This window comes from Cucumis melo, chromosome 6, assembly GCF_025177605.1.
Source record: "Cucumis melo cultivar AY chromosome 6, USDA_Cmelo_AY_1.0, whole genome shotgun sequence".
Lineage (NCBI taxonomy): Eukaryota > Viridiplantae > Streptophyta > Magnoliopsida > Cucurbitales > Cucurbitaceae > Cucumis > Cucumis melo.
Window position 1 is genome coordinate 35372975 of NC_066862.1, and position 16184 is coordinate 35389158.

The 16184-nt window shown below is 43.7% G+C and overlaps 1 protein-coding gene across 2 annotated transcripts; it reads left to right on the forward strand.

The window, feature by feature from the left end:
- The first annotated feature begins 4738 nt into the window (after window positions 1-4738).
- On the forward strand, window positions 4739-13166 carry LOC127150035 (uncharacterized). 2 transcript variants are annotated; one of them, XM_051086731.1, is made up of 3 exons: window positions 4739-4807; window positions 6219-7457; window positions 12910-13166. In XM_051086731.1, exons 2-3 carry the CDS (start codon window positions 6224-6226, stop codon window positions 12957-12959), a joined length of 1284 nt encoding a protein of 427 aa, XP_050942688.1. In that variant the 5' UTR covers window positions 4739-4807; window positions 6219-6223; the 3' UTR covers window positions 12960-13166. The 2 variants fall into 2 exon arrangements, with proteins under 2 accessions (XP_050942688.1, XP_050942687.1); XM_051086730.1 differs by lacking the exon at window positions 12910-13166 and having other exon boundaries at window positions 6219-7555.
- Window positions 13167-16184: the final 3018 nt, after the last annotated feature.

Genomic DNA, 16184 nt, shown 5'->3' on the forward strand with positions numbered 1-16184 from the left:
ACCTAACTTTACGAAAATTACGGAGTTTACAGCGATTTTTAGTTAGCTTTGTTTTTTAATTAATCAAAATGAATTTGGCATCAATATAATGGGTAAAGAAGCAAGTTAGAAAGTTTATGATGAAAGTTGATGCACCTCAACTGTCACGCCCCACCCCAAATAATGTTATTTTATGCGACCAATTGGAGGCATGCTACCTAGGCACCCAACACGTATCACACCGCGCTATAGACGTTGAACACCCAATAAACGGAACAACTTTTTAACCAACAAATTTAAAAGCCAAAATGTGAACATGAAAGGAACAAGAAGACTTCATTAATATTTCAAAATAGTAGAGTACATTGAGTGCTTAGCACAAAGTCTCTTTTGAGATGAAAAAAATACATTACAACAAGGACAACTAGACCTTTCTTGCCTAGCTTTTATATGCTACATGTGTTGACAGTGGCCAATACCAAAATGATACGATCACAATGTACCATAGGCAATCAAGATTGCAAGTTCAACGCTGGATGTCCTTGGCTACTTGGGGGGGGGGGGGGAGAGGAGGGAATAAAACAAAACGTTTGAAAGGTTAGACAAAAACGTCTAGTGAGTGAGATCTTTCATCATCACCTTTCACAAATTAAAGTTTAGCCCTCACGATATATTCATTTTACCAAATCATTTGGTATAAATAAATAATATACAATTCAATGTTGGAATTTATGTCATAAAACTCATAGTTTGTAATCATATTATATTTAATAGAGTCGTTATTGAGAAATCGAATACTATAATCTTAAATCCAATAAACTAAGATCCCAAGGCTATTTTGAGTAAACTTGAACTTTATGTAGAGACATGAACCTGGATTAAGTTTGAGTAAATAACCTAAATAGTCTATAATATATTATTAAAGGTTGGGTGCCTTATTCAGAGAAACTATGGATGTGGGCCGCTTTTTAGTTAGGACAAATGAGGTAGTTCTGAATCATTCATGAAGAGACATGAAAGTGAGGGCATCCTATGAAAATGGTTTACATAAGACTGAACCATAAAATAGTCACTTTTACGTTATAACGTCATTTACTGTATAAAACTGATTATCTCGATATTGATGACATAGGTAACTTAATCTTAACCCTAAGTTAACTGTGAACTCCTGTTCACGCGAGATTATCTTTAAATCTGCATAGGTGAGGAAAACTCATTAGCGTTGGCCCAATAAACCTCCGATTTTAGGGGTAAGATCGGGTGGATAGTTGGAAACATAAGGTGTAAGATGAAGTTCACTCCTACTCGCTTTAGGGTTAGTAGATAGGTTGTTTCCTTAAGGACTGAATCCAAGTCTTGAATAAGGGGTCCCAACTTTTCATTGGCTTGAGAGGGGTTCAGTTTATTGGTTAGACCTCAAAACCAATTGTTCAATAGTAGATCAGTGGGACTCAAGGAGAAAGATGTAGTCTTAAGGGTAAAACGGTATTTTTTAACCCAATCGAGCTTATGAACAACCTGTGAAGGATTAACTTCCTGTTCATGATTATATCAAATGGACACAAATATATCTATAGTGAGGGGAGTGCAACTATGGGACTTTAGTGGAATAACCCACTAGTTAACGAATGTTAATTAGCTCGGTCTAAAAGAATTTAGCTATTTAATCTCAAATCGTTGGATCCCATGATCTATAGGTCCATTAGATTCCCTTGCTAGCTCATATGGAATAAACTTAGAACAATATGATGGAATGAGTCAAATTATTCGAATTATGAGAGTAGAGAGAAACCGACAAGGATATGTGATACAACCATCGATTTTTAGATTACAGATAAAGCTTTATGTTTAAATAGGATTTAAATATTAAATATATGAAAAGTGGATTCATACTCAGAAGCTCAGAAAAGATGGAAATAGTCAAAGTTGTAAAAAGTCATTTTGACTTTTGAATTTGAAAAGTCAAACTTTGATCGATAATATATTCAAATGTAATTCAAATCTTGAGAAAATGAATGCTGATTCATGCTCGAGAGGTCAGAATTAGTTAAGGAGATCAAAATGGTAAAAAGTCAAAATGTTGACTTTTGACTTGAAAAGTCACATTTGACTTTGACTAGAAAGGGCAAATGACCATTTTGCCCATTGAGCAAAGTTAGTGGAAAGATCGAACAATTTGCATGATAATCTCACTAACTCTTAGTGGGCTAAGTGGAGGCTCATGGGGATGACACCAAGCCGACTAAGAGATAATGGAATGGGGAATAAATCCACTAATGATTAGTGGATTGTGAGTTGTTGGGCTATGATGCACATCCGTCCTTGCTATGGTGTACATATGTCCTTACCTACGAATATCAGCGTAGAAAGTAGCCATTTCTTGTCACGTAAGCTCCAACTGCCACTCTTGTCTTCTAGCGAATCATCTCGCTTGATGTATTGACATCTTGCCTCACAATGTGAATCACTAGGTCGTTTGTTTATCGTTGATTTATTACATGCAATTCTTTTTGTAAATCGCTTCACTTCTTCTTTTCATAATTCTGTGTGGAAAAACACTTAAAAGCATAGTGAATCAGGCATGATGACTTACATAAGGTGCATTCTTTTAATGTTATAAATTTTCACTAAAAGCTACACGTTTTGGTCCTTTATCTCAAGTTTGGACTTCATTGTTTTGCATATAGTTTAGGTGTTCCAAGTTAGTTTCTATAGGTGAATTAGATGAAGATAACTTAAAATATTGTGCAATTGGTATAAAGACTGATTTAGCATGACTTATATTAGCTTGTCTGTTTTATGTTTAGATTATAAGAATTCTGTCTCTTTCAATCTTAATCCTAAGGCTCCTTTTCGATTGACCCATATCCTTCATGTCAAATTCTTTCTTTAAGAGATCCTTGACATTAGTTAAATCCTGTTTACAACTCCATGTTAGTAATATATTCGTAACATAGGGAAGTAAGTGAACCTTTTTTGTTTAGGATGATGAGTTTACATAGCCACAAACGTCGTAGGAACTTCTTTTGAACCTAATGCTTTCTATGTAGTTATTGAATAGCCAACATCTAAGTACATAGATAGACTTATGTAGGAGACAAAATCGATCTTCTTTTCCTTCAAGCTCAAACCCCTTAGGCTATACAACATAGATACTTTCATCTAGATGTCCATGTAGAAAAGCTATTTTGACATCTAGTTGATTTAGTTCAAGGTTTTCCTTAGCAACCACTGACAATAGGAGTCTAATAGAGGTCTATTTTATCACTGGAGAGAAAATTTCAGTATAGTCAATGTCTTCTTTTTATGCAAAGCCCTTACCCACTCGTCCTAGCCTTGTATCTAGGTTTCTGATCATTAGAGACACTCTCGTTCAGCTTATAGTCAATACCTTCTTTTTGTGTAAAGCCCATTTCCTTCTTTTTAGTTTGAATGCATCCATCTATATGTTCAAATTTGTCTTACTTGGCCACTTGTTGCCACTTTGTTATTTTTTCACTTTATGTTGCTACTTTGTAATTTGTGTTGATACTTGTCACTTGTATTTCTTTCCTATTTCAGGTTATACATATGATCTCGAACATTGGTTTTTGAAGATTGAGAGAAGATTTTGACATAACTACTTATTATGGTGTAACACATCTAACTTATTGTAACACCCCAATGATCTCATGTTGTTCATTTTTTTTTTTTAAATTCAAGTATTTATTTTTATTTTATTCATTATTTGTTTATAATTAAATAATGAAACTTATGTCATCAAGATGTGAATTTTCCCCTTTTAAAATATTAAGCAAATTTCAACTTTAATTATACTTGGTAATTAAAGATTTAATTGGTATTTGGAAGTTGAGGGAAAGGAGGAATTTGGTGAAGATATTGGAGAAATTTGAGAGAGAAGGGTGAAATTTGGAATTTAACAAAGAAGAGAAAAGAAGGGAAATTATTTTATAAAAGGAAAAGAAAAGGAAAAAAAAAAAAAAAGGAAAAGAAAAGGAAAAAGAAAAGGAAAAGAAAAGGAAAAGAAAAGAGAAGAGGGAGAGAAGGGGAAACCCTAGCCGCCGCCGCCAATCTCCACCGCCGCCGCCGCCGTCGCACGCCGCCGCAAGCCAGCCATCGTAGAAGCCGCGTCGTACCGCGTCCGCCAGCCGAAGGAGCCGCGCCGCTTCGATCTGAGGCAGGTCAGCCGAAACCCGTCGCGTCCCGAAGCCGAATCCACCTCTGCGCCGAACGCGTCGCGAAGCCGAGATCCATCTCCACGTCGAAGCCGCGTCGCCAGCCATCGTCGTCTGCATCCGAGCCGCGAACGCGTCTGCAAATCCGAGCCGCGAACGCGCCTACGCCCGAGCCGTATCGAAGCCGCGAACGCGCCCGCCTCCAGCCGACGAACGAACCCGAACCCGGAACCGCCCGCGCGCTCGAACCTGGAACCGCCCGCGCGCCCGAACCCGGAACCGAACCCGCGCCCGTGCCACACGTGCCTGACTCTCCCGCGTGCAAGCGCGCCGCGCCGTGTGTTCCGCGTAGCCGAGCCGCGTCCCCTCCCTGTAGCAAGCCGAGCCGCACGCGAAGTCCCCATACCGAGCCGAGCCGCGTCCGCACCAAGCCGAGCCGGTCCTGCCTTCTTCCAGCCGAGCCGCCAAGCCTGTTTTGGCTCCTTCCACCTAAATTTTGGGTAATTTCCAAATTCCCTAGCCTGCCCAGTAATTAAATGAGTTAATTTGGAAATTTAATTAATTTAATTACTTTCCTCAAGAAGCAAATTGGACCAAATAGCTGCTGCAGCTTAGGACTTCCTCAGTAGGAACTCATCTAGCAACATCTCGAGGTAAGAGATTTCTACTACTAGCCCCATGTGAGAATTTGATGTTGCATGTTCCTTCAGTGACATACGATGATGGTTGGGCTTACGATGTATGATAATATTTTATCATGATCTGACGAATGACATGGCCATACTTCGGCATAATATTATAGTAATGAGAACCCTCGAACCATATGTGACTGTATGATAAGACTGATGGGCTTATGATGTATGTGACTGTATGGTAAGATTGATGGACTTATGATGTATGTGACTGTATGATAGGACTGATGGACTTATGATGTATGTGACTGTATGATAGGACTGATGGACTTATGATGCATGTGACTGTATGATAGGACTGATGGACTTATGACGTATGTGACTGTATGATAAGACTGATGGGCTTATGACGTGGGTGACTGTATATTGAGAACTATTAGTGACTGTTTGATGATAGCTGTAGTGGGGGATGAGGTGGTGGTTATTTTCTGATGATAATTTGATGACGTTGGCATATGTATGTTGGGATTGGGGTATCTGTTAACTTCTCCTATCTGAGTCGTACCTGCATGGGTGTCCTTCGGGATCACCACCTATTTAGGACTGTTAGGCTCGACGGGGCGCCAGTCCAGCATGACTATAGATATGACTCGAGCGACTCGACGGGGTCCTCGCATCCCGACGGTCCTAAGTGTCCCCTGGACACCGAAGACCAGAGTTATGTCCCTACGGGGCGCATGTTGCACGTGTTCGGGAGCGTGCCAGAGATTGGGTACTAGTTTCAGGACTCGATAGGAATGTTAACAGGCACCTAGTGGGACTAGTAGTGGGTCCCTTACTGAGTATTTTTATACTCATTCTCTTCATTTTATGTTTTCAGGTAGAGGACGAGGTAAGGGCAAAGGCAAGCTGGCGAGCGACGTGAAGTGACCGTGGCGAGCCATAGGGGTTTTCCTGCTTCCGCACATGTTTTACTTTACAGTTAAATTCATGTTTCGGCTTTCTGCATATTTACTTTGGTTATTTTTGTAGATAGGGCCCGCTTAGGGATTTTAAACTTAACTCGTATTTCTACATGTTACCTTAACTATCTTTCATAAATAAATTTGCTAGATTTCTTTGCATTTATTTACACCAGATTTTATGACTTAAACACTGATCCTAGATTTAGTAACCACTTCGATTCAGCATAAAGAGTCGGGTCGTTACAGTTGGTATCAGAGCGCAGTGTTTTAGGTCCTGTAGACTGACTTATGATGTAAGTCATTTTGTTTTGATTTTTACCTCACCCTATGGCTATACGGTCCTTCGTCACTCGCCAGGTATGCCTAAAGCTTTACAAATATTAAGATTATAATGTTGCCTGATTAGATTAGACTTAGAGTGAGAATATTGAGTTCTAGTGGTGAAAAAATTTGTTGGTGAATTTTAGGAAGAATGCCGCCACGTAGAGGTGCACGCCGAGGAGGTGGCAGGGGAGGCAGAGGAGCCGGTCGTGGCCAACCGGCGGAGCAACCTGCCGCGCCGCCAGTCAACCCCGACGTACCAGTCAACCCTAATGCACCGGTCACTCAGGCGGATCTCGCCGCAATGGAGCAGCGTTACCAGGCCATGCTGCAAGCTGCTCTAGCGCCGTTCCTCGCTGCTCAGCAGAACCAGGCCGCCCCTGTTCAGGACCAGCCTGTAGTCCCTCCAGCCCCTGTTCAGGACCAGCCCGTCATCCCTCCAGCCCCGGTGGAAGCTCAGCCGGTGCCAGTACAACTGTCAGCTGAGGCCAAGCACTTGAGGGATTTTAGGAAGTACAACCCGAAGACTTTCGACGGATCCTTGGACAACCCCTTTAGAGCCCAGCTGTGGTTGACATCCATAGAGACGATCTTCAGGTACATGAAGTGCCCAGAAGACCAGAAGGTGCAGTGTGCAGCTTTCTGTTTGGAGGATAGGGGGACTGCCTGGTGGGAGACTGCTGAGAGGGCGCTGGGAGGAGATGCCAGCAAGATCACATGGGAGCAGTTCAAGGAGAACTTCTATGCTAAGTTTTTCTCCGCCAATGTGAAGCACGCCAAGCTGCAAGAGTTCCTAAACTTGGAGCAAGGCGACATGACGGTGGAGCAGTACGACGCCGAGTTCGATATGCTGTCCCGCTTTGCTCCCGATATGGTAAGAGATGAGGCCGCCAGGACTGAGAGATTTGTTAATGGCCTCAGGTTAGACCTCCAGGGTTTTGTACGAGCTCTTCGACCAACCACTCATGCGGATGCTCTACGCATAGCACTGGATCTGAGCCTGCATGAGAGAGCTGGTCAATCTAAGGTTGTCGGCACAGGGTCAGCCTCGGGACAGAAGAGGAAGGCGGAGGCGCGGCCCGACGTAGTACCACAGCAGACTCCGAGGTCAGGAGGTGTCTTCCAGAGACACCGTCGGGAGCTGGCAGCAGCTGGGAGAACTTTGAGAGAGCTACCCACTTGTACTACCTGTGGGAAGGTCCATGGAGGACAATGTTTAGCTGGGAGTGGAGTCTGCTTCAGGTGCAGGCAGCCGGGGCACACTGCTGATGCGTGTCCTCGGAAACCCTTAGAGACGACGCCACGTCAGCCTTCTGCTCCCCAGCAGGGGAGAGTCTTTGCCACGAACCGGCAGGAGGCCGAGCGAGCTAGTACGGTGGTGACAGGTACGCTCCCAATCTTGGGGCATTATGCTTTGGTACTATTTGACTCGGGGTCATCGCATTCATTTATATCCTCTATTTTTGTCAGCATGCGGGTTTAGAAGTAGAACCGTTGGGTAGTGCCTTGTCTGTCTCTACTCCTTCTGGAGAGGTCCTTTTGTCTAAGGAAAAAATAAGGGCATGTTGGGTAGAAATAGCAAACCATACCTTGAATGTAACTTTACTGGTGCTAGATATGCAAGATTTCGATGTAATTTTAGGCATGGATTGGTTGTCAACTAACCATGCAACCATAGACTGTTTTAATAAGGAAGTAGTCTTTAACCCTCCTTCCGGGGATAAGTTTAAGTTTAGAGGAGCAGGCATGGTAGGTCTTCCCAAGGTCATCTCAGCAATGAAGGCGAGTAAGCTACTTAGCCAGGGTACTTGGGGTATCTTGGCGAACGTAGTAGATATGGCAGAACCAGAAGTTTCCCTATCTTCCGAACCAGTAGTAAGGGAGTACCCTGACGTTTTCCCCGACGAACTCCCAGGACTTCCGCCTCCCAGGGAGGTAGACTTCGCCATTGAGTTAGAGCCCGGCACCGCCCCTATCTCTAGAGCTCCTTACAGAATGGCCCCAGCCGAGTTAAAGGAGTTGAAAGTCCAGTTACAGGAGCTGTTGGACAAGGGCTTTATCCGGCCCAGTGTATCACCTTGGGGAGCCCCAGTGTTGTTCGTGAAGAAGAAGGATGGGTCGATGCGCCTTTGCATTGACTACCGAGAATTGAACAAGGTGACAGTTAAGAACCGCTACCCCTTACCCAGAATCGAGGACCTGTTCGACCAGTTACAGGGGGCCACCGTCTTTTCCAAGATCGACCTGCGATCAGGCTATCACCAGTTGAGGATTAGGGACGGTGATATTCCCAAGACGGCCTTTCGTTCGAGGTACGGACACTACGAATTCATAGTGATGTCCTTTGGTTTAACTAATGCCCCTGCAGTGTTCATGGATTTGATGAACAGGGTGTTTAAGGACTTTCTAGACCAATTCGTCATAGTCTTCATTGACGATATCTTGATCTATTCCAAGACTGAGGCCGAACACGAAGAGCACTTGCACCAAGTCTTGGAGACCCTTCGAGCTCATAAGCTATACGCCAAGTTCTCCAAGTGTGAGTTCTGGTTAAAGAAGGTGACATTTTTAGGGCACGTGGTTTCCAGTGAGGGAGTCTCGGTGGACCCAGCTAAGGTCGAAGCGGTGACCAACTGGCCTCGACCGTCTACAGTCAGTGAGATTCGCAGTTTTCTGGGTCTGGCAGGATACTACAGGAGGTTTGTAGAAGACTTCTCACGCATAGCCAGCCCATTGACCCAGTTGACCAGGAAGGGAACCCCTTTTGTCTGGAGCCCAGCATGTGAGAGTAGTTTCCAAGAGCTTAAGCAGAAGCTAGTGACGGCACCAGTCCTGACAGTGCCGGATGGGTCGGGAAGTTTTGTGATCTATAGTGATGCCTCTAAGAAAGGACTGGGATGTGTCCTGATGCAGCAAGGTAAGGTAGTTGCGTATGCCTCACGCCAGTTGAAGAATCATGAGCAGAACTACCCTACCCACGACTTGGAGTTGGCAGCTGTAGTCTTTGCACTGAAGATATGGAGGCACTATCTGTACGGTGAGAAGATTCAGATTTACACCGACCACAAGAGCCTGAAGTATTTCTTCACTCAGAAGGAGTTGAACATGAGGCAGAGGAGGTGGCTCGAGTTGGTGAAAGACTACGACTGCGAGATCCTGTACCATCCAGGTAAAGCAAATGTAGTGGCTGACGCGCTGAGTAGGAAGGTCGCACATTCAGCAGCGCTAGTCACGAAGCAGACCCCCTTACTCAGGGATTTGGAGAGAGCCGAGATTGCAGTCTCAGTAGGTGAGGTTGCCGCACAGTTGGCTCAGTTGACAGTTCAGCCAACCTTGAGGCAAAAGATCATTGCTGCTCAGCTGAGTGATCCTTACTTGGCAGAGAAACGTCGTATGGTAGAGACGGAGCAAGGTGAAGAGTTCTCTATATCCTCTGATGATGGCCTTATGTTTGAGGGACGCCTGTGTGTGCCGGAAGACAGCGCAGTTAAGACAGAGCTTTTGACTGAGGCTCACAGTTCCCCGTTTACCATGCACCCTGGGAGTACGAAGATGTACCAGGACTTAAGGAGTGTCTATTGGTGGAGGGGCATGAAGAGGGATGTAGCAGAGTTCGTCAGTAGGTGCTTGGTGTGCCAGCAGGTGAAGGCACCTAGGCAGCATCCAGCAGGGTTGTTGCAACCCTTGAGTGTGCCAGGGTGGAAGTGGGAGAGTGTGTCGATGGACTTTATCACGGGACTGCCCAAGACCTTGAAGGGCTACACGGTGATCTGGGTTGTGGTCGACAGACTCACGAAGACAGCCCACTTCGTGCCAGGGAAATCCACGTACACTGCCAGCAAGTGGGGGCAGTTATACATGACGGAAATAGTAAGACTGCACGGAGTACCAGTATCCATCGTTTCAGACAGGGATGCCCGTTTCACTTCGAAATTTTGGCAAGGGCTCCAACTTGCATTAGGTACGAGGCTGGACTTCAGCACGGCATTCCACCCTCAGACTGATGGTCAGACAGAGAGACTGAACCAGATTTTGGAGGATATGCTGCGGGCCTGTGTGCTAGAGTTTTCAGGAAGTTGGGACTCCCACCTGCATCTAATGGAGTTCGCCTATAATAACAGTTACCAGGCTACCATTGGTATGGCTCCGTTTGAGGCTCTGTATGGCAAGTGCTGTAGATCCCCTGTCTGCTGGGGCGAGGTTGGAGAGCAGAGGATGCTAGGCCCCGAGTTAGTGCAGACTACCAATGCAGCCATACAGAAGATCCGAGCTCGTATGCTGACCGCACAGAGCAGACAGAAGAGTTACGCTGATGTACGACGTAAGGACCTCGAGTTTGAAGTGGGAGATATGGTCTTTTTGAAGGTAACACCGATGAAGGGCGTTCTGAGGTTCGAGAAGAAGGGGAAGTTGAGTCCACGTTTCGTGGGGCCATTTGAGATACTGGAACGGATTGGCCCTGTGGCTTATCGTTTGGCCTTGCCCCCATCCCTCTCAGCAGTGCATGACGTATTCCATGTCTCCATGTTGAGGAGGTATGTCGCAGACCCGACGCACATCGTGGACTTCGAGCCCCTACAGGTCAGTGAGAACTTGAGCTACGAGGAGCAGCCTGTCGAGATCTTGGCAAGAGAGGTCAAGAAGCTTCGTAGTCGAGATATTCCACTAGTCAAAGTCCTCTGGCAGAACCATGGAGTTGAAGAGGCCACGTGGGAGAGAGAAGAGGACATAAAGGCCCAGTACCCAGAAATGTTCGAGGATTAGAGCTTTCGAGGACGAAAGCTTTCTAAGGGGGGAAGTATGTAACACCCCAATGATCTCATGTTGTTCATTTTTTTTTTTTAAATTCAAGTATTTATTTTTATTTTATTCATTATTTGTTTATAATTAAATAATGAAACTTATGTCATCAAGATGTGAATTTTCCCCTTTTAAAATATTAAGCAAATTTCAACTTTAATTATACTTGGTAATTAAAGATTTAATTGGTATTTGGAAGTTGAGGGAAAGGAGGAATTTGGTGAAGATATTGGAGAAATTTGAGAGAGAAGGGTGAAATTTGGAATTTAACAAAGAAGAGAAAAGAAGGGAAATTATTTTATAAAAGGAAAAGAAAAGGAAAAAAAAAAAAAAAGGAAAAGAAAAGGAAAAAGAAAAGGAAAAGAAAAGGAAAAGAAAAGAGAAGAGGGAGAGAAGGGGAAACCCTAGCCGCCGCCGCCAATCTCCACCGCCGCCGCCGCCGTCGCACGCCGCCGCAAGCCAGCCATCGTAGAAGCCGCGTCGTACCGCGTCCGCCAGCCGAAGGAGCCGCGCCGCTTCGATCTGAGGCAGGTCAGCCGAAACCCGTCGCGTCCCGAAGCCGAATCCACCTCTGCGCCGAACGCGTCGCGAAGCCGAGATCCATCTCCACGTCGAAGCCGCGTCGCCAGCCATCGTCGTCTGCATCCGAGCCGCGAACGCGTCTGCAAATCCGAGCCGCGAACGCGCCTACGCCCGAGCCGTATCGAAGCCGCGAACGCGCCCGCCTCCAGCCGACGAACGAACCCGAACCCGGAACCGCCCGCGCGCTCGAACCTGGAACCGCCCGCGCGCCCGAACCCGGAACCGAACCCGCGCCCGTGCCACACGTGCCTGACTCTCCCGCGTGCAAGCGCGCCGCGCCGTGTGTTCCGCGTAGCCGAGCCGCGTCCCCTCCCTGTAGCAAGCCGAGCCGCACGCGAAGTCCCCATACCGAGCCGAGCCGCGTCCGCACCAAGCCGAGCCGGTCCTGCCTTCTTCCAGCCGAGCCGCCAAGCCTGTTTTGGCTCCTTCCACCTAAATTTTGGGTAATTTCCAAATTCCCTAGCCTGCCCAGTAATTAAATGAGTTAATTTGGAAATTTAATTAATTTAATTACTTTCCTCAAGAAGCAAATTGGACCAAATAGCTGCTGCAGCTTAGGACTTCCTCAGTAGGAACTCATCTAGCAACATCTCGAGGTAAGAGATTTCTACTACTAGCCCCATGTGAGAATTTGATGTTGCATGTTCCTTCAGTGACATACGATGATGGTTGGGCTTACGATGTATGATAATATTTTATCATGATCTGACGAATGACATGGCCATACTTCGGCATAATATTATAGTAATGAGAACCCTCGAACCATATGTGACTGTATGATAAGACTGATGGGCTTATGATGTATGTGACTGTATGGTAAGATTGATGGACTTATGATGTATGTGACTGTATGATAGGACTGATGGACTTATGATGTATGTGACTGTATGATAGGACTGATGGACTTATGATGCATGTGACTGTATGATAGGACTGATGGACTTATGACGTATGTGACTGTATGATAAGACTGATGGGCTTATGACGTGGGTGACTGTATATTGAGAACTATTAGTGACTGTTTGATGATAGCTGTAGTGGGGGATGAGGTGGTGGTTATTTTCTGATGATAATTTGATGACGTTGGCATATGTATGTTGGGATTGGGGTATCTGTTAACTTCTCCTATCTGAGTCGTACCTGCATGGGTGTCCTTCGGGATCACCACCTATTTAGGACTGTTAGGCTCGACGGGGCGCCAGTCCAGCATGACTATAGATATGACTCGAGCGACTCGACGGGGTCCTCGCATCCCGACGGTCCTAAGTGTCCCCTGGACACCGAAGACCAGAGTTATGTCCCTACGGGGCGCATGTTGCACGTGTTCGGGAGCGTGCCAGAGATTGGGTACTAGTTTCAGGACTCGATAGGAATGTTAACAGGCACCTAGTGGGACTAGTAGTGGGTCCCTTACTGAGTATTTTTATACTCATTCTCTTCATTTTATGTTTTCAGGTAGAGGACGAGGTAAGGGCAAAGGCAAGCTGGCGAGCGACGTGAAGTGACCGTGGCGAGCCATAGGGGTTTTCCTGCTTCCGCACATGTTTTACTTTACAGTTAAATTCATGTTTCGGCTTTCTGCATATTTACTTTGGTTATTTTTGTAGATAGGGCCCGCTTAGGGATTTTAAACTTAACTCGTATTTCTACATGTTACTTTAACTATCTTTCATAAATAAATTTGCTAGATTTCTTTGCATTTATTTACACCAGATTTTATGACTTAAACACTGATCCTAGATTTAGTAACCACTTCGATTCAGCATAAAGAGTCGGGTCGTTACACTTATTTTGGGTTAGGGTATATTTTAGTTAGGTGAATCAAAATTTATTCGGTATAGGAGACTTGTGAAATGCTAGAATGACAAACTTTTGCCTAAGGAATGATGTATATGAGATTTGTGAAAACTTAACAATCCTCAAATTTATATATACTACCAATGTTACATTATTGAATTGAATATCGTTTTATTTTTAATATAGAAGCTTATTTTTGTTATATTTATTCCTCAATTGATTTAATTGTAAAGCTAATAAAGAATCACTGTGGCACCGACTTAGCTTTATCAAAATTAATTAGAGCCCATGCTACCTACTGCGTATACTGTTCTGTCACATCGTTTTTCGCCTATAAATAGAGGCTTCTTCTTAACTCGAATGAGTGAATTTTGGCAAAAACTACTGCAAAGAGCAAGAGTTTCCACTTCATTCCTTTCTTTATTTTAGGTGAGAATATTAAAAAGAGAGAAAACTTCCGCCATTCATTTCCATTTGGTGTAAAGACAAAAATCAAAGCCAAAGAATATGAATGCTCATACTAGCTTGCCTCTTTTTGTGTGTTTTATTTTTGTATTTTGTGAACACCAAGTTCTAATCTTAAATTCATGGTTGAGAGGCCTAAAGTTTTATTTATGGTATTGATATTTTGCTTCTATCATTCTCCTATGTTTCTTTCTCTATCCATTCATTTCTTTATCGCAGTTTTACTGCATCAGATATCTAATTCGCTTATGATATACTACTTCTATGAAAAGCTTGTCTTTAATGATACAAGTGCAATGGATGCGGCCGTAGAAGGAGCCTTAGTAAACAAGACACCTATAGAGGATAGGATACTCGTCTCTACCATGACAACGAATAATAAATAGTTCGGAACCAGAGATTGCATCACCTTGTCTTTTACATCTTCAAGAGGTAACTGAACTTAGAGTAGATGTTAAATTAACTACTCTTGTGAACAAGTCTTTTCTACAAAGAGGCAACAATCCCATAAGCTTGTAGCTGAGGTGAACTGTGTTGGTAACTAGGAAGTTCGACAGATGTATAACTAGTATCGTTGAAGTTGTCAAGGAAACCAAGGTCAAAGTAGCTCAGGAAATCCTCTTGAAGATGTGGTCAAAAGGCTAGTTGACACCTATATGTAGCTCATGCTAAACCAGAAGCAACTCTCTCTCACATGCAGAATACGAGGTCACTTAGCTTTTTTAGTTGGCCAAGAAATCCTAGGAAAATCGCGTGATGCTGGAGAAAGTTGGTCCTAGGTCCATTGTGTGATGCTAGTGAATATGAATTTTAGGTCTAGACGATGAGATGCTCGAAAAGCGAATCCCAGGTCCAATTGATGAGAGAATCCCAGGCCCTAGCAATGAGCAGTGAATGTTTCATGACTTGAACTGCGTTGAATTGTTGTCATGGTTCTGATTGTCTTTAATGCATTAAAAGCTTGCAATTATGTTTAAGGCAATTAGATTTATATATTTGTATCTGAAATGACCTTGTGGTTATGATATCTGAAATGTTGTATTCCCCAAAAGGTATTTCTTAAACTCATTACTCACAAGTAATTGACTTACGTTTTAAATCTCTTATCCTCAGGTTGTCAGGCGTTGAAGCCAAATAAGCAATGGACCCAGGCATAGAAGCCAAGTAAATGATGGAAAGGTGGGCAGTTATGTAAGCTCGTGCGGTGTGCGAGTTGTGTCATCCTATCTCTCATTCAAGGAGTTAGTGGTTAAGAATTTTACTTCTTAACACTAAGAGTTGTAGCTCAGTTTCGAAGAGAAGGCGAGGGCTATACCAAGTTTGGTGAGGACAAATTCAGAGAGTAAAAGTGCCAATGAACTAAGCAGACAAAGGAAGCTTTGAGGTTTGTCCTTGAAATGGTTGCTGGAGGACCGAGAGGAAAGAGGCCCTTACACCTTTAAGTGCCCCCTGCCACAAGGAGCAGTGTTAGGCAGTAGAGAAAGAAAAGTGGATCAGACTTAATTTTATTTATGTGCTTTCATGAGAAAAGGAATGGAATTGAACTCTAAACCAACTTGTCATAAATTCCAAGAACTCGAGCACTACTTCCAATACCTTCAAGGATCGAATAATAATTAAACCACTTTTGTACTCTGTAAAGTGTTAAGTTAATAAAGGAAAAAAGTTATGTTATTCCACTACATTATTGTTGTTATTGTTATTTAATCTTACCACCTAGAGGTTGGAGTTAATTTGTATTATGTAAAGAGTGCTTTACATACACGAGGTAGTAAAGTATTAATTTTCACTGCGTTAAGTAAATGCAAGTTAAGATGTTTTGCTTACTAGGCATTCAATGCATCATCTCGCGAACTGATACGCGATGATTGACTAGGCAGCACACCCCTATCTGGTTGCATGAATTGACATTCGGAGCAAGGCGTGACATAAAGTGCATAGTTGATTTGAGTAAATGTGGACTGATGTAATGTGATGATTAAGCATGATAAATTGATTTCATGTTTTATGGACTGTTATGACTAATGATTCATGCCATGTTATGTTGATTGTCACACGTTTTTAGACTGTGGCGTGTCTGTTAACTTTAGTTGTTTAGCTTATACCCCATCTGTATTGTGTTCCTGTCTATGGAATTATCACTCACACGACAAGGGGTGTTCCTATGGAATCACTCGCATAAATAGGAGTGTATCTACGAATCACATGCATGGTTAGGTCAATTATACTATGTATACGTATCACAAACATGTTTAGGAGTGTGTATCTATGATCACTCTCATGACTAGAAGTGTTCCTACGGAATGACTCGCACGATTAGGAGACTTCATATGGTCTCACTCATCAAGGTGTGCTCCGTTAGACTGATGAAATCATACGAACGAAGCAGAATTAATGATCGGATTTTTTTACCCTAATTGCAACTAAACTTAATTTAGTGATTAACTTGCATACTAAACACAACCCTA